Source organism: Chroicocephalus ridibundus, chromosome 3, assembly GCF_963924245.1.
Source record: "Chroicocephalus ridibundus chromosome 3, bChrRid1.1, whole genome shotgun sequence".
Classification (NCBI taxonomy): Eukaryota; Metazoa; Chordata; class Aves; order Charadriiformes; family Laridae; genus Chroicocephalus; species Chroicocephalus ridibundus.
The window spans coordinates 95,792,355-95,818,843 of NC_086286.1; the positions used below are offsets into that span (position 1 = coordinate 95,792,355).

General features: G+C 38.8%; 1 protein-coding gene across 50 annotated transcripts in view; it reads right to left on the reverse strand.

Annotated features, from left to right (window-relative positions):
* The window catches only part of RIMS1 (regulating synaptic membrane exocytosis 1), a 342,029-nt gene that overhangs the window by 159,559 nt on the left and 155,981 nt on the right, over positions 1 to 26,489 (reverse strand). The window contains exon 1 of one of the 50 annotated variants that reach the window (XM_063330219.1): positions 12,539 to 12,786. The exons of the other annotated variants lie outside the window; for them this stretch is intronic. Coding sequence (XP_063186289.1) covers positions 12,539 to 12,590 — 52 coding nt within the window. The 5' untranslated portion in view covers positions 12,591 to 12,786. Of the gene's footprint in view, positions 1 to 12,538; positions 12,787 to 26,489 lie in introns of those variants that run through there. 50 annotated transcript variants of the gene reach the window in all.

A 26,489-nucleotide genomic window follows, 5' to 3' on the forward strand; every position in this document is an offset into this window, starting at 1 on the left:
GACTGATACAGCAGGAACATGTCTGACGTACTTCTGCGCTAGCACTATTTTTAAATGGAATATACCTGTGAGCTCTGAACCTGGGCATTTTTTTATCCCTTTGGGCGTTGCCACAGTGTACCAACAAAAATGCAACTGCGTCATCAGAAATGAGGATGACAACTCTTTCTATCGGTCTATTGCAACTACAGCAGTCTGTAAAAGCTTGATCTGAAATAACCAAGAGATATTTTTGAATTTTATCTGAGAAGAAGAAGATGATTCTGCCCTTTAGCTTAGAATGCCTTTAAACACAAGAACAAACAAAACCCTCACCAAACCAAAATCTAAACTATCACTTTAGGTTAGTTTTAGACCCTGAAGGACATACAGTCACCTCTCACCGAGGTTTATATCCATACCTGCACTCCAGGCGTTTTTCACCCTCACTTTGGCACAGAACTTTTGAAATTTGAAATTTTTGAAATTTGAAATTTGTTAGTGGAACAGATTCATAATACTGCTTTTTGACTTCACAAGTGATTTTTCTTTCAAATGTTTAAATTATTATGTCCCAGAGTTAGCTTTCATTATGGAACAACTCCTCACATGCTTTCCTAACAACGTTCCTACAAACTCTACCGATCATTTAAAAGACATGCGGTAAAAAAACTACTTTATCATTGAAGTCAGATACTTATTGCCAATACTGTCTGCACTCTTGATATGCTCTATGTCTTCAGAAAAGGTATTTTATTTATTATTCACACTTTAGGCAATACATCTTCACTATCTTATTTTAGAAAACACGTCTCTAACACTAGTTAGATCAATACTTTTACTACCACACAGGCATCCAACAGAAGCCCCAACAAAGTGGGCTTCTAGCAAGGAAGAAAATACACATTTACATGAAGAATTTATTATTTTTAACTCTTTTTCTACAAATATTTAGATGCTGATTATGAAATACAAGTCGCACCACTCTATAATCTGTAAAATCTTTAATAGCTTACCATCTACATGATCATATGCACAAGCTTATTTTTAAACAGCTTATTATTATCATATGCATAACCACACAAGGCAGCTTGCAGTTGCATTAGCTACTGCAGTTCTTCAATTTTAGAGAGCTTAACTTCCCATTAAAGATCTTTCAGTTTTATTTTTAGCATCATTCCTTGCACCTTCATAGACTTCAAAACTGCAACAAGAACAACAATAAATTCACAAACCAGACTGCCACCCGAAGTGCTGGTGAAAAGCCGGGCCCTGTGGCACAGACCTCTCCAGTTTTCAGTAATGGACTCAACTGTAACACCAAAAACCAACTCTGTCCTGCGTGTGCTACTCTGCCACAGGCAAGACACAACACACTTTGCCTCCATGTTTCGCAGCTATTTGCTCAGCAATAGAGAAATGTTCAGGCAGGAATAAATGTCAGCTCCAGCTCGCAGAAGTGTGTGTCCAAGCACTCAAAGACATTTCTGCTCTTGACCCCAGTGCTCTGTGCTCTCTTTTCCTTTCTTTCTTCCCCAGTTTCAGCTTCTATGTCCAAGTTTCCTTGCTACTCTTCCTCCTGGTTATTGCATATCCGTGACCACTTGATTCATGCATCTAGCGTCCTTCCCCACCAAGTTCCTGCTGTAGCAAGATCCTCTCATACGTCTTCTGCCTTGGCTACTACCTGCTAAACTTCCTTTCTCACCATCTACCTACCCTTTGCTGCCTTTCTTCCCAGTCCATTTTGTTGCCATCTCCCATCTTCTATGTCCTCCTGATTCTGGCTCTCGTTTACTCTCTTTAGGTTATGTATTTTAATCCCTCCTTCCTCTCACTCCCCTCAATAACAAGCTACATCCTCACAACTCCATTCTCCCCACACATAAACCTTTAGCTTTCTGTCCCTTTCACCCCTCCGAACTGTTCTGCACTTTGGTAAATTCCAAGCCCTCAGTTACATCCACCCTGGCTGGACACGGCCACCATCCTTTCACCCTCTGCTTTCAGAAGCTGAGAACAGGAACCGCACCGCAAACGGGGCTGTACTGAGCTGGGGCATAGCTGATATGCCGGGAATGCATAAAGGTAGCTTTCAGATCAAAATTCTTGACTGAAAGTGACATGTCTACAAGTTGGTGAATATTCTAAAGCCGCAAAAATGCATGAACTAGGAGGAAAAAACAAAAAAGTTCACGTTCCTGAAATATTACTTAATTTTTAAATTCCGGTTAAAATTCAGTATGAAACAGACCACTGGTATGCCGACTTTTGGTTGAATCTACAACTGTAAAAAGGGTTTTACAACAGAAAGTGTCAGTTAAACTACATTCATAAAATAGAATATACAAATAAGGCATAAAGGAACAAAATCCACGAATAAGCTTAAAAAATATTTTATGCCAGCAACACTGACCCAAGGGTCTTGACATCTGCAGTTAAGTGCTCTGTTACAGCTATACTTCTAAAAATAATTTCTCCTTGATCATCCTATGTTACCGCTGCTTCTTTACTTAACACCTTTTTATGCCATTCTGGGGTACTGCCATACCCCAGAACTGACTATTTGTTTAATTACACAAAATAATTTCACTGAACTAGTATTACAGAGATCCAGGAAGAGGTAAATAACATGCAAAAACTTAGTCTAAGAGCACAGTTTCAGAATTTCAGGTTTTCTCAAAGAAAACCCAAACACCACAACTCAAACCCCTATACACAGAGTACTCTCTCCACTGGTAAAAGTAACTAAAAATAACTAAGCAAAATAAGACAAATGTAAGATATTATGAAGATGAAAAAACAACTTTTCTAAGGAGTAAATAATTGATTTACAGGCTTAAGCTGCTTTCAAACACTTCTTAAACAAAGCTTTAAATATAAAGCCATGAAAATCTTAAAAATAACAAGCCCCAATGAAAATATACATTTACTGTACCATTATTTTTGTACATTAGGGATACATTTTTTAAACATACAAAGATGTATTTCAATTTAAACCGTATTATTAAAGATGCATTTGCAGTTATAATGCAAGATTTACTTAAGACTAATGGAGTGAAACAAGTATATATTTATAAAACCTTTTTTCCTGAGGGAATAATTAAAAAGTTGTATCCTGCCAGCAATGAAATATTTTTCCTATTAACATGCTGCTGCTCAATTACTTTACTCTTGGACGCAGATAGATGTAATCATAAATCTACTTTACAAGACATAAATGTGTTGAGGTTTTTTTCCTCAAAAAGTCTTTTGCAGTCTTCCATCAAATTTGCAGATGGATTGTAAAACTCTAATAATTGCCTTTGTTTTTATATCCGAAACACACATGCCTTCCAAATAACGGGAAAGCAAAATTCACACCACCAAAAAAACATTTTCTCTAAAAATACTTCATCTTCAGCAGCACTACCCATACCAAAAGCTAATGCTGGGATACTCCGATTTCGAGTGAAGTCCTGCTAAGCTGAGAAGTGCTGGGAATTGCCTCTCTTGCCTCTCTCACAAAGGCAAAACAAGCACAAAATATGAGAAAGTTCATTAATGCGTATGACCAGTCGTGTTGATTTCCAAAGTGTCTTGAATACCAGAGATAAAATACCTCAAGATGTTTCCCCAAATCCACCTAGACTGTGTTCGGGGACTACTGATATTCAGCAAAGAACACGCTTCTGGTGTTTTGATCAAATCCAGATGCACTAGATAAGCAGCAGTTACTTAAAACACGAAGCAGACAGTCTAATGATAAGAGTCAGTCAGCCCATGTTAGGCACTTAATTGAGCCTAACATGTAGCTGCTAATTAATAAAGCAGTTCTATCACGTAACTAGGAGTTGTAGACAATTATTTTCAGAGACTACACCTAAAATTAAGACACAAATTGGCTTCCTATGTAGTCAGACTAGACCTCTCTAATTAACACATGCAGCAGCCATTTATATATTTACCTTTGTTAATTTTTGGGATCAAATATAGCCTGCATTAAACAGACAACAAAGCTTATCAAAGACCTGAAACATCCTCTGTTACGTCTTCCACAGTTCCCATGGAACTGGATGAGTATCTCATGGAAATAAGTCTGACAAGGTAAAAATCAATAGAAGAGACATATCTACCTACAGAAAGTTACAACAAACGTAAAGAAACTCCATGTACCAACTTGATTGCTTTCCTTCTTCATAGCCTGCGTTTTCACGTGTTAGAAGACCACCCTACATGCTATTGGTAAATGTCTTCCGCACACTGTTATTGCCATCAAAAACACCTGGCTGCTGTTACAGATGTGACAGGTCACATCCTTAAGCAAGAAAGTACTCCTATGCCCAAGGAGAAAAAAAAAGATGCTAATCATTTTATCATGTCAGAAAAACAACGTATGTTTAAATTATTATAGTCAAGCTGTAACTAAGCACATAAAGAAAAAACACGAGTCCCCTGGCTTGGCAGACGTCCCTCAAATCTAAGTGGCAAGCAGAGCATTCAAAAGCTAGCTATTGCCTATTTTTACAGAAAGCTTCACAAAAATGCTCATTATCTCCTTGCTCTCGAATCAACCCACTTCAGGTGCCTACAGTTAAGAACTTAAATCCTTGCAGAAGGAGGTCTGTGTTTTAGTATTTTTGCAGTTCGAGGACAGGCTGGCTCATGCGGTACGTGGGAAGAATGCACCACATGACTGTGAAGTTTAGGTTTTATTTTGTACAGAAAATATATAATTGTATTGAGTTATCTGCTGGCACGTGTCCTAAACACTGAATGCTAACATACTGTAACACTCCAAAGTTCAATAAAGCCTAGTACTCCATACAAGTGACAATTTACATATATATAATAATCATATTTGGAGTACAGACCTGGCACGCATGCCTGTGACCCCTATAGCTCCCAAAGATAGGTCCAGCCTCTCAAATCATTCCCTCAATTCAATATTTATTTAGGCATTTTAATGTAATGAGATACAAAATTGCTTTTCTATATCTTAATTAAATTTCTGAGTAACAGAAAATCATTGAAAAAGGGTCTACGGAGCTTTAGATGTAGATAACTGACAACCTAGGCTTATCCAGCACACACTGAAAATAAATGTTTATTCCTTACATTTGTGTTTAGAAGATAAAGACATTTAATACTTTCTCTCACACAAAATGAACACTTGGGCATTGTATTTTGAAACAAACCCTTTAGTTGAAATATCTTTTTTAAAGTGGTAGATACATTGTGAGCGCAGTGCAGGTTGCAACGCTAATTGATATTTGCAAATCAGAAATAATTTGGCAAGGAAGTAGTGGACTCATGAAATACTATTTTGACTGTTAAGGACACTAGTATTAAACTAAATCTACTGAAAAGGAAAATCTATTTGACTTCTCCCTTAGCTACTATTGCAAAGTTGTTTCTTTAGAAGAGCTTGCAAATTCACGATTATTTTCCATTTTGCAAAGGAGTGATTAGTCAGTGGCTGATTACTAAAAACTCTTTCAATATATTCTTTTTATCTGGGTGCAAGGTGAATTTTCTGTGGAATGTTTAAAATAGAACATGAGTTTCTTATCCAGATACTTATTTAGCAAAGACTTTTTTGATTTTATGGATTGTGATTTTTTTTTTAATGAGGATTACGGTTTACACATACACTCTTTTATAAGAAAATATTGCATTTGCATTCGTTGATGGCTTAAGAAGGTTTTTCAAAAGGTATACTTGCAAAAGACCTTCCAACACAAAAACAGTTGGGCCTATTTGTATGTTCACAAGGTGATCGTCTTGCCTTATAAATTACTGAAAGCAAAGATTACTAATCTAGCCAATGGAAGCTTGAAGCCAAAAATTATGACCTATTCAGTCAAGTAACAAACCGAGGATTTGTGAATTTTTCTGAAAATTTTAATATGGACACAAGGAATGTAGCAAGGAAGCTGTTGTAAATTTACTGAATCTCCATGAGCCAACATTATTTAGTTCCTTCACTCAAAGACCAAGAGCGTTAAAGTGTTCATCAACCCTTTCCAGAGAGATGCTTATTTTTATCTCTAAATGCCTTATTGCAGCCACCTGAGTCCAAGCATATACATGATCCACAAAGCTCACTAAGGGATGGCTCTCAGAAGCATGTTCTGTAAGGTCTTCAGAAACTGTGTTTCAAGTGCTAAGGAATCCGGAGAGACTTAAGAGATGTAAAATGCTACGTAAGATGCATGAACTTCCATTAATATGAAAAGTTCCTTTAAAAGCTTTATTAAAAATATTTTGTTGAGGATACCAGAAAAAAAGTGGTTAGCACTACCAAGAATTTCAAATCATCAGGCAAATATTTTAATTGATTTTTGATACTGTGGTATCCAAAGATTTAAGAAAAATTTTGTTGTCTCAGGGCTAGTTCCAAGTGCTGATTTTGCTGGCTTTGATGACTCTCTTGAGTGGAAGCTAATTCTGTAGACGGATGCATGGAGATATCTTTTTTTGAAATTTAGAACTTTTTTGAACAAATTTATTATTCCTATTTAATTCCAATTCAATACTGACACTAACTTGTTTTCACAGTTTTATTCTGAGTTCCTGTTTCGTATAATTAACACTATTTTAGCTTTGGCATGATTTCTTGATAATACTTTTGTCAGTATATGATGAAATTTGCAAAACGTATAACAAGTTATCTCAAAGAGTCACATGGGCTCGTAATTTTGGAGACGTGGATACATAGCTACCCTGTACACTAAAAAGCCTGAGCAGCTCTTAATAACTTTTCTGCTGTTCTGAAGGAATTCCCAGCACTTCAAGTATGCCATGCTGTTCTCCGGCCTAACACAATTTTTCCTTCCTGTGGTTTTTTGGGTTTTTTTTGTTTGGTTGGTTGGTTGGTTTGATTGCCTTTTACGGAGAGATGAGAGAAGGTATTTTAAAAAGCCCACATAGACAAAATAGCTTTCAGTTGTTGTTGTGTGTTCGTGGTTTGTTTTTTGTTTTATTTTGGTTTGGTTTGTTGGTTTTGTTTGGGGTTGTTTGTTTTTTTTTTCCCATGGACATATAAAACCAATTGAGTAGATGCTAATTGCAAAAGAATGTAATATTTTCATTTTGGTCTCTTTTTTTATTTTTCCCCTGGCAATTTTAAAAAAGATTCAGTTGAATATCTTTTATCTTAATTTTTATTAAAGACTGATTTATGAACAATTATAATTCAAAATCAAAGCTGGAAATAAATTCTTTTCAAACCTCAGGGTGCTTATATACTACATGGTACTAGACAATAGATGGGAATTTTAACATGGATAAGCACACCAGAAAAAAATGTAAGGCTGTGAAATACTAGCCCACACCTTAGAAATCACATGGACACAATGCCCAGTGAGGTATCACTGCCCTGGTAGCACCCACTGCAAATAAGTTGTTGAAAATGGGCTGTGCCCAGAGAGGCTTCTTTGAACATACATTTTCTCCTACTATGGTGAAAGAAAAAAGACATTTCTCCTCAGATATAGGAGGTAATACATGGTGTTCTTAAACACGCTGGTAGAAACAGCAGCAATTGGCACAAGGCTTCCCATTATCCACAGGACCACAGAAATGGGAAAGGAGACAGTAAGTCAGCCTTTCTGTTGATTGTCCAACATACAACAGGCCAATCATGCAGACCTCACAAGTCACTTGAGAAATTGCAAGCATATTATATTTCATAACGTTATGATTTCATTTTCATGAAAATGGAGGGAAATAATTTATCTCAAATATTACAATGAAAAGAAAAGTCTCAGGAGGAAAAAAAAAAAAAAAGCTCTCGGTTGTCCTGATCTTTAGGACTGTAGAAGGAACTCACAGAATCATAGACTGGTTTGGGTTGGAAGGGACCTTAAAGATCATCTAGCTCCAACCCCCCTGCCACGGGCAGGGACACCTCCCACTAGACCAGGCTGCTCAAAGCCCCATCCAGCCTGGGCATGAACACTTCCAGGGATGGGGCATCCACAACTTCTCTGGGCAACCTGCTCTAGTGTCTCACTATCCTCACAGTAAAGAATTTCTTCCTAATATCTAACCTAAATCTACCCTCTTTCAGTTTAAAACCGTTACCCCTCGTCCTATCATTACACTCCCTGACAAAGCGTCCCTCCCCATCTCTCCTGTAGGCCCCCTTCAGGTACTGGAAGGCTGCAATGAGGCTCCCCAGAGCCTTCTCTTCTCCAGGCTGAACAACCCCAGCTCTCTCAGCCTGTCTTCATAGGAGAGGTGCTCCAGCTCTCTGATCATCTTTGTAGCTCTCCTTTGGACTCGCTCCAACAAGTCCATCTCCTTTTTATGTTGGGGGTCTCAGAGCTGGGGTCTCACAAAAGCAGAGTAGAGGGGGAGAATCACCTCCCTTGACCTGCTGGTCAATATAGCAGCTTAAATTCTCTGTATCGTGATTAAAGAGAAAAGCACTTCAGCAGTACCATGGTGGGGACCTACTCCAGAGCACCAAAAGAGGAAGATAAGCCTGGCAAGGTTTGGGTTGGGGTTTTTTTGTAAAAAAACATCAGAATCCTCCATTATGCTGCGTTTGAAGATAATGAGAGGTTTTATAGACTTTCATTTCTTCAGAGAAGAATATGGCAGAAAGAATCCTTGGAGTGCAGTCAGAGATCACTGACACTAGGAAAGCAATGAGCAAAAGGACCTTTGGAGCTTTGCTTCCCACCAGCAGAGAGGAAATAGTTAAGAATATGAAAGGGAATAAACTTTGTAATCTTTAAAAATGGAAGGAAGCTGAGCAGAAGAAGAACCCAAAACCTTTATTAAAAAAAAAAAAACAAACAAAAGAAACCACAAACCCAAAAAAGCCCAATCACCAAAACAAAAACAAAACACCGCAACCTTAGAGAAAGTAAGGAAGCAGCCGTGACAGCAAAAGGAGCCCAGCAATCATGTAAGCATTTGAAAAAATAACACCAACATCAGAAGCCCACCAACAAGCTCAATACAGAGAAGGAGAAATGCAGTCAAAGACCTACCAGCTAAGTCATAAATGTTTCATTTTCTAGAAGGTGAACAATCAATGGTAAGCGTCCTGTGAGTGAGTAACTTACAGTGATACAGTACTAGGAAGCATACAAGACAAAATTAGAAACACACAAATTCAATGCAAACAGCAAAGAATTGAGATGACTCTGCAAATATTTAGTCCCTAGTACTTAGTATCTAGTACCAAGTACTTGCTATTCTAGAACACTATGGAAAGAATCTGCTACCATTTGGATGCATCAGCCAGTGATACCAAGGCAGCTAAGTTTTAAAAAACAAATAAGTTCTCCTAAAAACAAGCTCAAGTCAATAAACTCATAGCAACAAGTTAACAGTGTTTGTAGCATAAAAATTAGATGTTATGCCAAAGTAGGAAGAGGTCAGACTGTCTAGATATATTTTACGCTAAGGCTAATTCACTTCATCCCGGAGTACTTCTAGACCTGTCTGAAGCTATCTTATTGCCAGGAACAATTATTTCTTGAGAATTAGTGGAGTAAGGATGAAGTTGCATAAAACTGGGGAAGGGCAAACACAGCACATATTTTTAAAAGTGAGGGGAGGGAAAGAGGGGTTAAAAAGTATAGACCAGTCAGCTTAGTATCAATTCCTGAAAAAATGTTACACCAAAAAAAAAAAATCACCTTCAAGATAGTAAGAAGCGTCAATAATAAATTAACCCAATTTCTCTTCCTACCACTGCAGCAAGATAGGTAACAAACAGCAGATGCCAGGTATCTTCATTTGAGCAGGACTTTTGTTTATGAGCATGCCATGTTAGAGTCACACCACAAAAAAAGTCTAAATAGAACTAGTATAAGGGGAAAAACTATTTAGAAAGTGTATTCTAAAAAAAAAAAAAAATTGGTAACAAAAAACCCAAAATATTCATTAAGCAGCGTCTGGCATGTTTGTCTGAGATATAGTAATAGTCAACATTCACATTACCATTGTAGATAATAAAACAGAAACATATTATATTTGTAGGTGACTTAACCTCAAGGAGAAAGGAATGGCTAGTTATAGAAGACCAGGACTGGACTTCAAAGCTATCCTGACAAATTGGAAAAATGAACCGGATAAAAGAGCACCCAGTTCAAAGTGGATACGGAAATGGCTCTGCACACCAGGATAAACAAGTGTAGAAAAAGGAAAAAGAAGTCAACCACTTAAGGACTAGCTGTGCAGAAGATGATGAGGTGGACAAGAAATGGCCTCAAGTTGTGCCAGGGGAGGTTTAGATTGGATATTAGGAAAAATTTTTACACTGAAAGAGTTATTAAGCATTGGCACAGGCTGCCCAGGGAAGTGGTTGAGGCACCATCCCTGGAGGTTTTTAAAAGACGGGTAGACATAGTGCTTAGAGATATGGTTTAGTGATGGTTTTTGTCAGTGTTGGGCTGATGGTTGGACTAGATGATGTAAAAGGTCCCTTCCAACCTAGACAATTCTATGATTCTATGTACTCTGTCACAGTAGTAATAGGAGAGTACAGCATACAAGCCTGGCTCCTCTCTGAAAACCATTACCCTTGTACTGGACGATATAGCAGGGCTGGCCAGAGGCCAGGCTCTGGTGCCTTGCCTACTGCTTGCCACCGAATACCTCCACAGGTCAAACTGGTGAAGAATTTAAGGTTTTGTTGTTGTTGTTGTTGTCGTCTTCATTTTGCTTTACTCACATCATGGTTCGTCTTCTGGGCACCTTGGCACCTAACCAACGCCCTGACGTGACAGTGACCTTGATGACACCTCAGTCTCTCAGATTCTCTCCTTGCAGCACACAGTTTAATTTTCACAGTGGAATATTTAGCTTAACTGAAGTGTGGTTATGGGGGAGAGATAAGTTAAATTTAATGGACAGAGAGACGCAGATGGTCTGGTTTAATAGTCCTTTATAACTCTACAGTCCATTACAGAAAAAAGTCAAATGCTCTTAGGAGAGACCAGAACTGGACCAGGGAATGTGGGGCTAGTGTGATTTTAAAATATCTTTTAGTTCTCCCAGTTCCATGCTATTCTAAAGCCTAGAGACATGCTGCTGTATGCCATTGCCCACAGCACAGCCTTGAACATCCGCAACACAGGGTGTCACAGCTCTGTACTTCTCAATCCCAACCCTACTCCACCTTCTTCATCTACTTATACCAAGATGTGCAAGAGGTCTCTGGAAGGCAGTTTACGGCTACCTACCACAGTGAGTACCCCGAAGAAGAAACAGGGGTTTACTTTCTTTATGTAGCTATAAAAAACTTCTTAAGCATTAGAAAGAGTGCAAGGCTTTGATCTTAACCAAAGCATTTTTCCAGTCTTATCCTTTAAACTCCATGCAAAGCTAAGGCTGCTTGTTGTCTCTTCCCCTTAGCAGCATTTTGTTGTCCTGATATTCCTGCTGCTGTTTCAGTGCCACCTCTGTTCTGATTGCTGCTCAACCCCATTTTCTCCAACACCTCTCTCCAGATTCTGCCCTCAGTATGCTCTTATTCTCCTCTAAGCTCTGCTAAAAGAAATGTATTTCACACATGGATTTCTTAAAATATGTTAACTAACACAGCTGTAATATTTGAGAGGATAAAACCTCTTTCATGACTTATTCTATCAGACAATCTTTAGGATTAATTCTTCTAGTAAAAAAGCCTACTTTTCAAAAATGACTTTTTCAGACAGTGTTAACTACTTAGATATAAGATTTTAAAGATCTATGTTATTCTCAGCACACTGCATAATCCCTAAGAAATTTGCAATTATCAATTCTTCCTCTCACTTTCCCCTGTGATCCTTTAGTGATTTAGCCGAGGACCTTATTCCAATTACAGACAGGTTTTTTTTCCCCCCCTAAGGAAAGGGATGATGTCCTTCCCTGATTCAGAAAGTGCAATGCATCAGTATGATGATGCAGAGATAACATACATAATAACCACAACTGTACATTTATTATAAACGGTATATTATTCTAAACAAACATATTCTTGTTCTATTTACATGGGTTCGATGATTTTTTCCCCCAAAATAATATGCAAAAATAAAAGTAACAGAATCATATTCCATTCTGAACTTGTTAAAGCTACTAACAATAGCACAATTAGGGAATCAAGGACACATCAATTGTATTCTGCCAAAGAGAAATAATACACAGGACTGATTATTTGTTTCCTGAAGTAAATTTACAAATTCTTTATCCATTACTTCTCCAATATGCAAAATAGTCATAATGCAATCAGAATATTATTACTTTTCAGAAACACATTTACATTTTGATGTGTGCTTTCAAAATATAGATTTCTGTTTAAAAACTCATGCCACATAGCATCACTAATGTCAAATTATATTTGACACATGAGCTTTCAAAGTATAAACATAACTGAAACACAGACTTACAAGCAAAATGGTTCCTTATTCCCTGCTTAAGCTGAATATTTGCTACAATTAATACTTTACATTCAGAGGACACATCTCCACTCAAACTGTACAGTTAAAGAAACCTGTTTACAGAGAGATATATTTTAAAAAAATACAAAATATAAAAATATATCTAAAACCTCAGTACTGTATAGCCACTTGTTTACCTGACCCTGAATGCAACGTATGGAGCAGAAACTGAAGAAACCCAGCAAACATAGCAGCATCAGCAAAAGAATGGTTAAAAAAGCACAACTGGCATCTAGTAGGTTGCTGAATTCCAGCCTGCAACTCTGGCAAAACCGTAATGCAAGCAAAAATCCACTTCAGTGTGAAGGAGACGATATAAAAGAAGTCCCTAAGGTCCTTGCGTTCTGATTCCAAGCCAGATTATTCTGCAGCGTCAAACATTCAACACCGGTGACACCAAACAGGGCTACGAGAGCTCTTGTCATCAAAACAAATCTCTGCAGTGTAGTGCAAGCATCGATTACTGCATTAGTTCATACACGCTCACTGCAATGACAAGGAGTTTCAGTCTCTACAAGGAGTTAATGGTTTTAGGAATCCAGAATTAACAATCCTCAGGAAACAAGATAGGGGAAAAAATGATCCTTCCTCTATGGACAGAACATGAAAGAAGTTTCTTAGCGCTTTAAAGCCAACAGTAGACACCAGCTCAGGTACCAATCAATACTACTGCTGCAATTATTATTTATATTCAGCAGTGGTGCACTGAACAAGTTTTAATGACCTGCATAAGTGAAACAACTGTGTAAAGCAAAAGTGGCTGGTTTAAGTTATGTAAAACTTTGCAAGCTGTACATTTACTTCTGGCACGCTGAAAACACAATGGTCTTTCAAAAAATTTACCGTTTCTTACGAATTATTTGTGATTTAATACTTTTCTTACATAACAGATGTGTGTATGGAAATGTAATTTTATATAAGAAAAATGTATTCTAAATTTAAAAATGGAAGTAACACTTTGTATTCCAAATTACATATTCAAGATAAAAGAGAAATCAGAACCTGTATACTAGCATATTTGGGAAAGCCAGGTAGGTGATTAGAGAATCACAGCTAATAAAATTTGCTAATGAATTTAATCTAATTTAATCACATCGAAACCGTACAACAATATAACTCTTCCTTTGGCAGAGACTTCCTCTGTAAAAATGTGTTTCTCTGCAGCATATCTAGATACTGCAGAACTTCAAAAATATAAAAAACCTGCCTATTTAGAAACCAAAACGTGAGAAAACAAAGCACGATGAACTAACCTATTTAAATTTCCATTCAGAGAGAAGCTTATAAGGGATAAAATATAAATAATTAAGTTAATGAGAGCTTACAGTTCTTTCATCTTTAGTAGTATATAAACCTACTAGTAATAATTAAAATATACTTTTAATCAAGTTGTATCCCTGTAATTCTGGCTCATGTGATCAAAACCAAGGTACTGAATGCTGCCTTTCACACACTGTCTCACTTGTCAGTCAACAGCAAGAGCCACGGCTGACAACCCCGGCCACTGCTGACTTTCATTGTCCCCAGTGGCACAGTATTAGCAGAAAGACAATACAACTGTCTACATCTGCTTTTTTCACTGACATGTCCTCAATGGGAGATGATTCTGTGGAAGAGGAAAATCTCCAGGCTTCACTTACTCCAAGAGATAGTGATCATCTGGCATCTACTGACCAGGGAACGTACGCCCAGCTTTCTCCTACAGCTGGAGAACATTTCTTGCAAAATGCCAAGGGCCCGGCGCTTCCACAGCACATCGGCTCTCCCACTGATCCTTATGCACTTCTCCTTGAAGGACCTCCTCCTGTTCTGCCAGGGCTAGCATTGAGAGCTTTACTTCATTTTCAGAACATACCTCACGTGGATCCTGAATTCTCTCCTCCCTTTGCAGCATATATTAAATAAGGCAGGGGATTTTCCCACAACCCAACTCAAGAGATGAAAAATATTTACTCCCTGGAACCTCAGAACGTTTAAAAGAGACTGCACTGTATGGGGCTTATTTTCTGACTTTTAAAAAATGTTCTTGTCATTCCCATAGCATGCACGTGTTTGTGAAAAAAAACTAACAAACCGTTCTCCCAAACGCATTTAGAAAGGTTGTTTGTGCCCCATGGTGGTGTTGAAGCTCTCACTGCCTCCCATTCCCCTACGTGCCAGATACGCGTCAGATATCCTTTCTAGCTCCCCCAAAAGCCCATCTGACCATTTGAGAATCAAATGCTGATAGTTGGTTTATCTACTTTTACATACATTAATAGCAGCAAGGCTACTGGAAACTGACTGGAAATCTGGTTACAATTCTGTTGTCCTAGTAAAAATACATAATTCAGTTATAGCACACTTTCGCCCTTGCTTTGGATAACATTGCCTGTGCAGCCTTAGGAGGTTTTTACCCTTGCAAATTATTTTACTGACACTATCCTCTGAGGGACACTGTACTGTGCAACTGACACTAAGATTCTGACCAACATGTTTTAGCTCCTTCATAATCTTCCTGCTAATAATTGTTGTAATCTTAAACCATGTTTGATACTCCTGCATTTATAAAACTTTCTATGATCATTAGAAAAGAATGACATTGAACAATGTCACACAGATATCCAACTTTACCAGTTTTCAAGTTTTAAGAAGTAAAATTCCAAGCATTAAATGCAGTATTCATTTTTATACCTGGGTGCAAACGCAGCTTTCCTCCCAACCAAAAGTTTTACAACACTTTTTTTGAAACAAGAAAGCCAGAGAATGGTCCCAAGTATTAATTCAGTAGCACAGAAAAAGCAATTAAAGGAAAGAAAACTATGCTTTAAGTTGGAATTTAATTTAGTAAATGAGAGAAACAACTGAAAAAATCCATGTTATGGTCTCCAGACCTCGAAGACAAGTTACAATGGAGAAGAGATTAGAATACAATTGTAGGAGTCTTAGATACAATATTGGGTATCGTATGTGTCATTTCATACTGTAGCCCTGTCTGATCCACTTTGAAAGGTCCTGGCTATTGTGGGAGATTCTCAGTGACTGGAAAAGGCAAATCATAAAATAGAATCATAGAATTGCTGAGGTTGGAAGGGACCTTTAAGATCATCAAGTCCAACCTTTAACCTACCCTGACAAAAGCCACTTCTAAACCACGTCCCTAAGTGCCCCATCTACCCTTTTTTTAAACACCTCCAGGGATGGTGAATCCACCACCTCCCTGGGCAGCCTATTCCAATGTTTAATAACCCTTTCAGTGAAAAAATGTTTCCTAATATCTAATCTAAACCTCCCCTGACGTAACTTGAACCCGTTTCCTCTCGTCCTGTCACTCCTCTCTTAAGGAAGACAAGAAAAAGGGCCTGTGAAACTACAGACTGGGAAGGCTAACCTGACTCCATGGGAAGGTTATGGAGCAAATCCTTCTGGAAGGCAGTCCTGAGCACATGAAGACCAAGGTGGTGACTGGGAACTGCCGGTATAGCTTTATCAAAAGCAAATCACGCCTGACCAATATGATTGCTGGATCTGCAGACAAGGGAGAGGAGCAGATGTTGTTTACCGTAACTGTAGCAAGGCTTTGAACCAAGTCTCCCACAATATCTTTGTAGCAGAATTGGAGAGATACGGATTGATTGGTGAACTACAAGGTGGGTGGAAAACTGACATAACCACTTGATTCAAGTGATGGTCAAACAACTGAAGTTCAATGGGTGGTGAAATGTTAGATACGTGAAAAAGTATCAAAACAAATTTTTATGGGGAGGAATCAAGCGTTTCCTTTGCTCAGCTAGCAGCACTCCAGAACACACAATGCTCTCCTGGGATCATAGAAAACGTGGGTGTAGCCTTTGTCTGTGCATCCAGAATCAAACTCAGTAGAGAAAACATACTTGCTTCTGATAGACATAAGTGCAGAGTTTGGCTGACACTGAGCTAATTAAAACACTTCTCTGTGCACTTGTGCAACGTAAGTGCATCTCCTCTTCAGTAAAGCATTGCCTAGTGAAGAGGGATAAGCATTTTTCAGATTCTCTGGCAAAATACTTATAACTTTGCAAAGACAATCATTGACTATTTACAAGAGAAAGACTTTTATATATAAAAATACAAATACATATGCCCACATACAGAAGTGGTTTTCTTTTCAACAGATTGACATAGCTCAGCCTGTCATTTCTCATAACTACTGAGAAAAATTAGAGGTTAAGAACTGAGACGACTGTGGTGAAAAAGACACATAGCTCCTAAAAGGAATGTTTGCCCTCAAACACCCATCAAACTTGTTAGAGCTCATCCATGTTCCTTTCCATTCAGGCATGAGCATATTCTGTTTACATTTTTGGCCAGCTGGCAAGAAACAAAAGCACCAAAGCAGAAATGATGTAGTCACATCAACAGAGGGACAAACTGGAGCTATTAAGTTTTGCCTTTTATTTAGCTTGGGCTAAATCAATGTCATGCTGTCGTTACTCCACAGCATTTCGTTCCAACCTCGGTCCGAGCCAATCAGTTCAAAGTGGAAGTGAAGTAACTTGGCATCTGCCTGAAAAACACAATGCAAACACACACATCGCAGCAGGCTACAGCGTGTCTCCCACTGGCGTCCCAGACAAGTGGCTTTACCACCTTGTTCTTAAATGACCTTAAGGGGAGTTTTACAAAACATCACCCACCTTTTTACAGCAGACTGGAAAACTGCTGGAAGACAGAGGGGCATTGCTGCACGACCAAATTATAGGAACCCCTTCAAGCAGACAGGTATGCAAGAGCCAGTAAAGAAACACCCTGCTATCTATTGCTCCTCGATCCATTGTTTCCAAGTTCCATTGCCAATTGTTTTCTACTGTACTGCCACCAATATTCTGTTTCCTCATCCCCCATCTCTGATGACTTCAGTGTTCTTGACTCATCCAAGGAAGATGATAATGACAGCGAAATTGGAAAAAGACAAGAAGAATGCCCACACTAGAAAGCCGACAGTGGGCCTTCAATCCCATAGATGTCGTGGCGGACATCTTTGCTATCCAACCTTCATGATCGAGTAATTTTGCAATGCATTTATCTGAGTTACTTCATCTGTTAAAAAAGCCAGCACCTCCTCAGGCTGATAATTTTGATAACTGGCCTTGACTGAGGATCTACTGACATCAAGACAGAGAACATCAATGCTGTGCTGTCAGATTTACTGATGACTTCTGGACTTCCTCTGACATCACGGCTGATGAATCGACCTCTGTATGAAAAGAGATTTTGTGGAGCATTTTTCTTTGTGACAAGGTCAGTACTTAACAAATTAACTTACAATATCCACAAAAGATCTGCTGGATAGCCTTTTTTACAGCCAAAGGTGGTCTTCACCAAACCCTAATTAAAACAATTTGCTCAGCCATTCAATTGCTAACCAATACCCGATACTTTCAGTGAAAAGGTAACTAATATGTAGACACTGACTTTCTGATTTACTGACCAATAAAATCAAAATATTCTTTTTGTTCCCAACTTTAACTATTATTTCTGGTTGTTGTGTTAATGTCTCCATAGAGACATACTTCTCCCAACTCTCATGCCTTACAGCATGGTGGATGTGGAACACCCACGTTCAAAGTCTCTTCCCTGCTTGATGCAGAGTAAGCTGGGATGAAGCGATGGCACGACAGCACTACCTTTGACAGCCACGCTCAGGTGCAGGCTTGAACTCACAGAACTAAATTGCTCGAATCAATTCAACGTTACTACCTGTAGGAAGAGACCACAGGCCGCCTTACCTGCACCTGAGTTTTCCTGCCAAAAGAGGAGCCAAGCAAAAAGTATTGTCTACAAACCTGGGCTACAGCAAAAACAGGAGATTCAACCTACAGTGACAGTGTCGTTACAACTTCTTATTTAAGTCAGCCACATCACTTTACCAAAATTCCTTAAAACAATTTTTTTTTTCCTTCAAAAACTGTTCCTCCCTGCCCCTCCCCCCCCATATTACATAACAAAAGACAATGCATGTCCTAAACTGATTCACGTACAGACTGTGGTTGAAAGGTTATACAGCCAAGAGTGAGAGACATCTATGTGTCGCTAGTTCAGTCTATTATTTCTCTAGTTCAGGAGACCTTTGACAACTTAATTTGCATTCCCTCCTTTTCTTTTCCTTACTGCCAAAGTCTGTTTAGACATAGTTTAATTTCCAGTTTCTCCTACAAGTCAGATTCCTTCCAGATCCTTTAATTCTAAAAATTTCAGATTTAAACCTAGAAGTTAGAGAAACAGTACCATACGTTACTGACCATTTCAAAAATTCATCCTCTATTAAATAGCATTTTCTATTACTTTAAAAATGTTATATACTATCAAAATACAAAAAAAAAACCCACCCACGTATCTAAATGCAGGGTTTAACAGTGACCCTGTTGTTTGTTAAAGCATTGCCAGCAAATTCGTTCCTAATCCTTATAATAATTTTCTAGGTCAAAGTAAGATTAGGTCCACCATAGCACAGATAACTGATCTCTGACAGTACGCCTTAAGTTAATATCATTGTTTGCTGTTGTTGCTTTTTTTTAAAAGGAAAAGGATACCAATAGATTAGAATTTTAAAAGAAACTTTAGAAGAGAGGTCAAAATGTAAATGGTACATTTGTTTGTTTAAAAAAAAAAAACAAAAACAAATGCTTACTGGCAAAAATTAATGTCTTCCTAACTGTCTCCTTTCAGTGGCTTGTAGGAATAGCCATTCCCTAAGACTTCCTTAGCAGTGAGATTTAAAACCGGGTAACAGGAACAGATTAATCAACTTTTTGTATAACTGATTTCAAAGCAACTCGTCTGTGGAAAAGAGCCTGCAGCAGCACAACTGAATTTATTCCTAAGTGTTCAGCTGAATTCCCATTCCCAGGGGCCTGTTTTGGCCTCCCACAGACAGACTTTGCTTAAAGATGATGATGACTCGACTACTGGCAAATCCATAACATTTGCCCCATGGGAGATAACTGAGCCCACCTGGGTATACTGACAAGGTTCGGTGTGTTACATAAAAATTGGCAGAAACAGCAAACACCAGAAAGTTCTGAGAATCTACATCTATTTAAATTTGTATTTGTGAGTTGCTTTTGTGAGGTTCAGTTTTATCTGTAAGCGCAAGTCGCTTTTACACTATATTTTAAGTAAAATCTGAGCCTATACAGAATACCAAATTACCTGGCATCGTATGAATTTTGATGTAAACTTTCACCAATTTGCTGTGGTAGAGCTCCAGAGCGCAACAGGTAAGAAGTGGCATTATTCCTCTGAGGGACCCAAGACTTTGGGGAGTTGGAAAAAACCGGCTGTTCACCAGCCCTCAGCTCATGGCACTGATTAGCATTTGCAGCCTGAGCAGAAGTTTTTGCTCATCTCACAATTCAGGTGAGAACCGTATACACGAATGGCACACAGGTTAAAGGGAGTCAGCTGGGGAGTGCTGCTTTCCATGGCATGAGCTCCCTACTCTGCAAAGCTATCTGTCACTCCCACCCAAATCTGCCCGTGGAAAAATGCACATGGAGATAAGATATGAAAAAGGTTTGTAAATTACCAGGTCGAGTAGGAAGGTGGGCCTGCGTTTCCAGACTCTCTCTTTGCTAAGAGAGAGATTGTCTTGCATAAACAGAGGGCGATAGATAGAAATTAGATTTGACTGCTCCATCTAGCGGCCTCTTAAGCACAACTTTAACGGCGAAGAACGCGTGGCCCAAAGGGTTAAAAAGAGCCACGTGTGGTACTTGCTGCTTTTCTGAGCAGAAAAATAAATTCATAGCACTGAGCTCTTTTAATAGCATACCAAAAAAATAATATCAAAAAATGAAATAAAATTTCATGAAAGTGTAATATAGCTTAATACAGTTAGGTCCATAAAAGTAGGTAAACATTTTTAATTAGTAGCTTATTAATCCTATTTAGTTAATACTTTAAAATGAACAGCAAAGTTTTAGAAATAGTTAAGTTGAATTTACAGTTGAAGTTACATTTGTATTTGAGTTTACATTTCCAGTGAAAAACTATGTTACATTTTTAGTAAAAGAACCAAATTAATAAAAGGCCAACCGTTAAGCCATGTACACTGACTCTTACCTATAAGAAGAACATTTCAAAGCTCAGGTCTGATTCAGAAAGCCACTTCTACTCTGGGAAGGACAATTCCTAAACAAATCTAGAGCACCACTGATTTTCAGAGGGACAAAGAAGTGTGTGCCCCCAAGTCTGCCCAAGGCTATTCCATGGCAATTCTAAAAAATACCAAGAAGTTAGATCCTTTAGAAAACTGGTATAACAACATGACCATGTTGCTTTAAATAGAACATTCTTCCAACAATCATTTTGAGAATAACTAATCAGAATCGCAGCTTATATTGCAGAGGAAAGAATTACCAAATTGAGGACTAGGTTTCAAAAATGGGAACTTTAAATTCTAGAAAGTAATGTATACAATTAAATCATAAAATACATATGCGTTAAAATCAGATAAATGTGTGATGTGCTTCATTTCTCCTTGCTATGTGTCTGAAAACATTTCGCCTTAAATTACACATATGACGGAGAGGTAGCCAAGGAATATAATCATTTTACTTATTCCTCCACCACACCTAGCTCCCACAACTAACACTAAAGATATATTAAGTTGGGACCCTATGTGCAATCAAAACCTCTACACAATGAAAGTTGAGCTTATGCTTAAATTGTATATGGACCTGCATTTAGAATTGGAGATCAATCCCACACTAGCTGTGGCCCAAATGAGGCACACAATACACGTTAAACTAAACACCCTTTTCAGTCTAACGTTCCAACACCAGCCCACCGTCCCCTCAAAGGCCATATTTGGATTTGGGAAGTTTAGATGAGCCACGCTGCCCCTGAACATTTCTCAGCTTGCTCAATGAACCACGTTAGACTTTGGTCCAATGTGCACATAAGGTATAGGAAAGCCACAGGTCCCAAAGTAAAGAATGCTGATATTTGCTTTTCTGAAATAGAAAAGGTCGTGTTTACAGACAGAAAGCAAATGTGAACAGACAATATTCCAAATAAAATGCATTATTAGAAGTTGCTTCATGGCTGGAAAGAAAGTAATAAAATATTTAACACCGATGGTCTAAAAAATTATTGCTGTAGGTATGCATTTACTATGCAGAGATTGCAAGTGTTGGAGCACCTCAAAAAGTGACTAATTCAACTCTCTCTTAACATTCAGAGCAGTTGGGTGTCTGCAGAGGGAGGTGGTGAACTTATTAACAGTTAGGCTAGCAGCATGTAGGTCCTAGCTGTCTACTATGTGCATTAGCCAACAAATAATCACTGTTGCCGTACATTTTGTGTATCTTGCTTGCAGACTTTCTATTCTCACAGCGAATTTATGCAGAAAAGTCAAAAAAACCTATCAAACTGAAAATAAAGCTGTAAAGCTCTGCCCTGTCCTCACCTGTCTTCAAGCTGAGCGGCAAGCCGAAACAAAACCCGTCTCCCTTTGAACTAAAACCTTAGATTCTACTTGGACAAGAAAAGCAACCTGATCAGTTATCAGAACCATTATATTAAGGTTTAAAAACTAGGGGTGGAGGGGGTTGGGGTGGGAGCAGTAACTAATGAAAAATTAACGGAGCAACACGGTCACATGCATGCAACACATCAAGCTGTCGTATCCTTCAGTGGTGGCTCCATCAGTAAAAAAAAAACAAAAAAAAACCCCAAAAAACAAAACCACAAACAATACCCCCCCCCAAAAAAAAACCACTAAAAAAAACCCCAAACTGAAAAGTCCCAACCCAAAGGCTGAAAAGGCTGTAAGGTCTGGAAATCTGGTCTTTTTATAGAAAAGAAATAGCGCCACAATGTCTTTATAAGCGGCAGCAGTATACATACATGAATCACTTTGTTACCCGATAGCAAAAAGTAAGCAGGCAAACAAGAGGGTAATTTAGCTGATTAACAGCACATTAATAGGTAGTGAGAACAGGAATCTAGGCTCAACTGAATCCCTTGTGGTAGGCAACCTGCAGTTGGCCACAAGAGAATGAATGCAAGTGTGCCGGAGTACACTTGACAGTAATCTGGCATTCTGCTGGATGCTGATAAATAGAAGAAAAGGCTACCTTCTAATAATATGTCTTTGCATTAAATAAGCATACTATTTTATTATCATCAAGGCAATCTGGAATCTCAGTCATGGACTGAATTCTCACCAAGTTCAGCATTGTACAAAGACAAAAAGAAACCCCAGACTCTACTGAACTTGCAACTTAAATGCAAGGCAAGAAAACAGGCAGACAAACAAATAAGAAATGGTGACTACATTTATACCAGTGTACTAGCCAGTACCAAGTAGATTGTCTTTCTTGCTCCATCGTTAGAGTAGCCCCTGGAGCAGTTGTGCCCTGGGCCAGTTAGCGCTCTCCCATTTCTTTCTAGGTAGGGGACAGGCCAAGAATAAGTCCTAATAGACAGTTTCCGTACAGCCTTTCTCTTGACGACTGCAAGAGCTTCATCATATGGAAATGCGCCGTGTTTTGTTATTTGGCCAAAGATGTCAAAGCATGGCTGTCTAATTTACTAGTACAGTAAATATAGCCAGTGAGATCATATGAGATGTGCACATTTGAAAACATAACTCTTGTGCTTGGTATCATGGGTGAAATGGAGACAAGAATCAACTTCAGTAATTCCAAAGTGTATGTGGGGAGTCCCTGACTCTGAAGATCATCTATTGTACAGAGGGAGAAAGAAGGAAGGAAGAAAGCATTAGAGCAATGCAAAGACACATGAGAAAAGAAAAACAGCAAATCCTCAGCAGCAGTTCACATAACTGTTATGGTATACAAAAAAATATATGCACATACAAAATACTCAATAGTAGGACAGAGTAGGGGAAAGGATCATCCTCTGGCTATAATGCTGTTGTGGTTTTGGCTGGGATGGAGTTGACTTTCTTCCTAGCAGCTGCTATAGTCCTGTGTTTTGGGTTTGGGAAGAGAATACTGTTGATAGCGCACTAACATTTTTGGTTGTTGCTAGGCAGTCAAGGCCTTTTCTGCTCCTCACATCACACCGCCAGCGAGCAGGCTGTGAGTGCACAAAAAGTTGGGAGGAAACATGGCCGGGACAGCTGACCCCAACTGACCAGAGGGATATTCCATACTATGTAACATCATGCTCAGCAATAAAAAGCTGGGGGAAGAAGGAAGGGGGGAACATTCAGAGTGATGGCATTTGTCTTCCCAAGTAACCGTTACATGTGATGGAGCCCTGCTTTCCTGGAGATGGCTGAACACCTGCCTGACAAAGAGCAGCAGTGAAATGAATTCCTTGTTTAGCTTTGCTTGCATGAGTGGCTTTTGCTTTACTTATTAAACTGTCCTTATCTCAACACAAGAGTTTTCTCACTTTCGCTCTTCTAATTCTCTTCCCTATCCTGCCATGGGGGGAGCGAGCGAGCGGTTGTGTGGTCCTAGTTGCTGGCTGGGGATAAACAACGACAAATGCTATGCCATATTCCAGGCTAGCTGAGTTTCAACTCCAGTTCACTGCATAGCTGCATTTTGAAAAGCGCTTAGCAGCTAAAATTAGGGCAAGATTTTCAAAAGCTGTCAGTTCCCTCTTAGTCCCTTAAAAAGTGCTCCATGACTCGCAGCTCCCGCTGCTCTTCTTGCACCTGCTACCTCCAGTGGTTTCTGGATGGGAAAAAAGTGACTGCTGAATGTTCTTGAGAACTATTCTTTCATGTCTAGAGAACTGCTGTGTTTCTCTACAGGTCCAAACACTCACAGCTTCTCAAATTAAAGCTATCCTGCTTGTCAGGTGTTAAGTCTCTCCGAACATATGATCGTAATTCCTCTATGCTTTAGTACACCCTATTTTGTAAGGACAATACTCATCTTACCACTGGGCAAATTACTATTAAGACAAATCTGTTGTTATCTTATGAATTACATGTGCAGGAGAACGGTAAGCAACAAAGAACAAACAATAAAATAACAAACGTGAAAAATCAAGCAACACAAAAGACAGCGCATCTTAATAGTAACGAAACATAATGCCTTGCCAGCTGCCTCTGTTGTAAGAAAGAACTCAAGGTTTAACAGTTTGTGGCATCCTTTTCTTCCATGTCTCTTGATAAGTCAAAACGTACATTTCTTTTTTCCTTTTCAAAAACCAGATTGTCATTACATAAGTTTGTACTGGAAATGGCTATCAAATATCATTACTTAAAGTGTGACGAAAAGGATAAGCTACAGTGAGGAGTACTGTGGATTTAGCCCCAGATATCCCCACCTTAACCCAGAGCCTGCCACAGGAACAACAGCAATATTTCTACCACAGAGTAATTTCAGTGCAGTGAAGAAATTGATTTTTATTTCCAGGGATCCTCTATTTCAACTGAGTAAGAAATTATGATTACAATTAACCTTAACTTTGCTTATCTGTCCTCAGAGTTGACACGGTTTCTGGCACCAGGCTTCAACATCCCTAGCAGTAACTTAACCCTCCAGGGGAAGAGCGAAGCACTCACTCAATCTCTTTCTCCCTCCAGCTTCTTCTTTCCCATTTAAAGCCCAGTCCTGCCTCCCTGCCTTTTTTTTTTTTCAGTTTTTCTCCTTTTTCTTTTTTTTTTTTCCTTTCTTTCTTTTCTAGACTATTCAACCCAAATCCATCCCACCTTTCCTTATATATCATATTTTATAGACCTTGGTCAATCTTGCTGCTTTTCTGCAAACTTCCTCCAGCATATTCACAACCTTCTTCAGGTAAACTAGAGAAAAGGGGATTTTAAAAGAGAATTCAGCCACATGTCTTCCATGACACTCCCATTTATATGGTTACATATCTCAGTGAAGGCTTGGATTTCTTGGCAACAGTATGTCCTTCTTCCCACTCACGCTTAGCTTATTTCATTTGCATCTGCATGTATGCACTTTAGATAATTCCATATACACAAAACAGATGTCTTACTGACCAACACTAATTTAACGGGCACTTATTTACAACTCCATAAGCACTGTAAATAATTTCAGCTACTCAAAAGCACTGAATATTGATTGCATTCAATAATACACACTGATCAAAATTCTGAAACTAGAGCCATTTTAGATTATATTTTCATTAAAATCTGAATCACATGTAGATCTAAATTATCACACAAGGACTAGAAGATAAATTTGAACTCATTTCTAAGAACTAACAATCTTCCTAGAAAAGGTATTTCATTTTACAAAAAGTTAAAGCTCAGTCACACTTTTAAACAAATTCAGCTCTTTTTAAAACTCCATGCCCAACTCTCCACATGAACAGATGTTAAAATATGCTAGCAGATGTTACGGTACAAGTTGACTTGCCTACACTCCAGATTTAAAATACCTCAGTGAAAATGCTTAGCTAAAACCATGTAAAACCAGGCACCTCTTCTCTATAGCCTTTTCCTGATGTTTTCTTTTGCTCCATTTACGCCCTACCGCACGCGTGTGGTTTCTCTCTTAACCCACAGGCTACCTTCCTTGCCAACAATGCTACAGCACTTGGAAGAAATCACTGGAGCAGGGATTTAATTTATGCTCTCCTTCCCCCAGGAGCCCCACCAAACACGAGCGCCCAAAGCGGCACTTGAAACACCAGAGGAGGACGAAGGAAGGGGTCAGATCCTCCTCTACTGCAGCTGAGCCAGCACAGACACATTCACCTGCAAACCACAGCATCCCCGTCTCCTTCTGACCTCCAGCTCCACTCCTCCTGGTCACAACCCGCCCTGCTTCGCAGCTGCGCATCCACCAACATCCCAGCAAGATCCCTGCCCCTAACACTTTCTAATCAGCAGGGTGATGTCATAAGAACAACAGGAAACCAGGTCACTCTGTTCCTCCCAGTACCGTAAGAAAGGGATTATGAACGAAACAATCACATCTTCACTGAAAGTAACTGGAATGTGATCTCAGGGTTGTTTTTTTCAAACAAGACTCCAACTCTGTCATGCTCTCCTCACTCCCAATGAAATCCATTAGCAAGTATATAAAGTGAGTTATACTTAGCTTTTTACCATTTTGCTGACAATATGCAAGTATTAGGTATATTTTAAAGCCTAGGCAGTGTGAA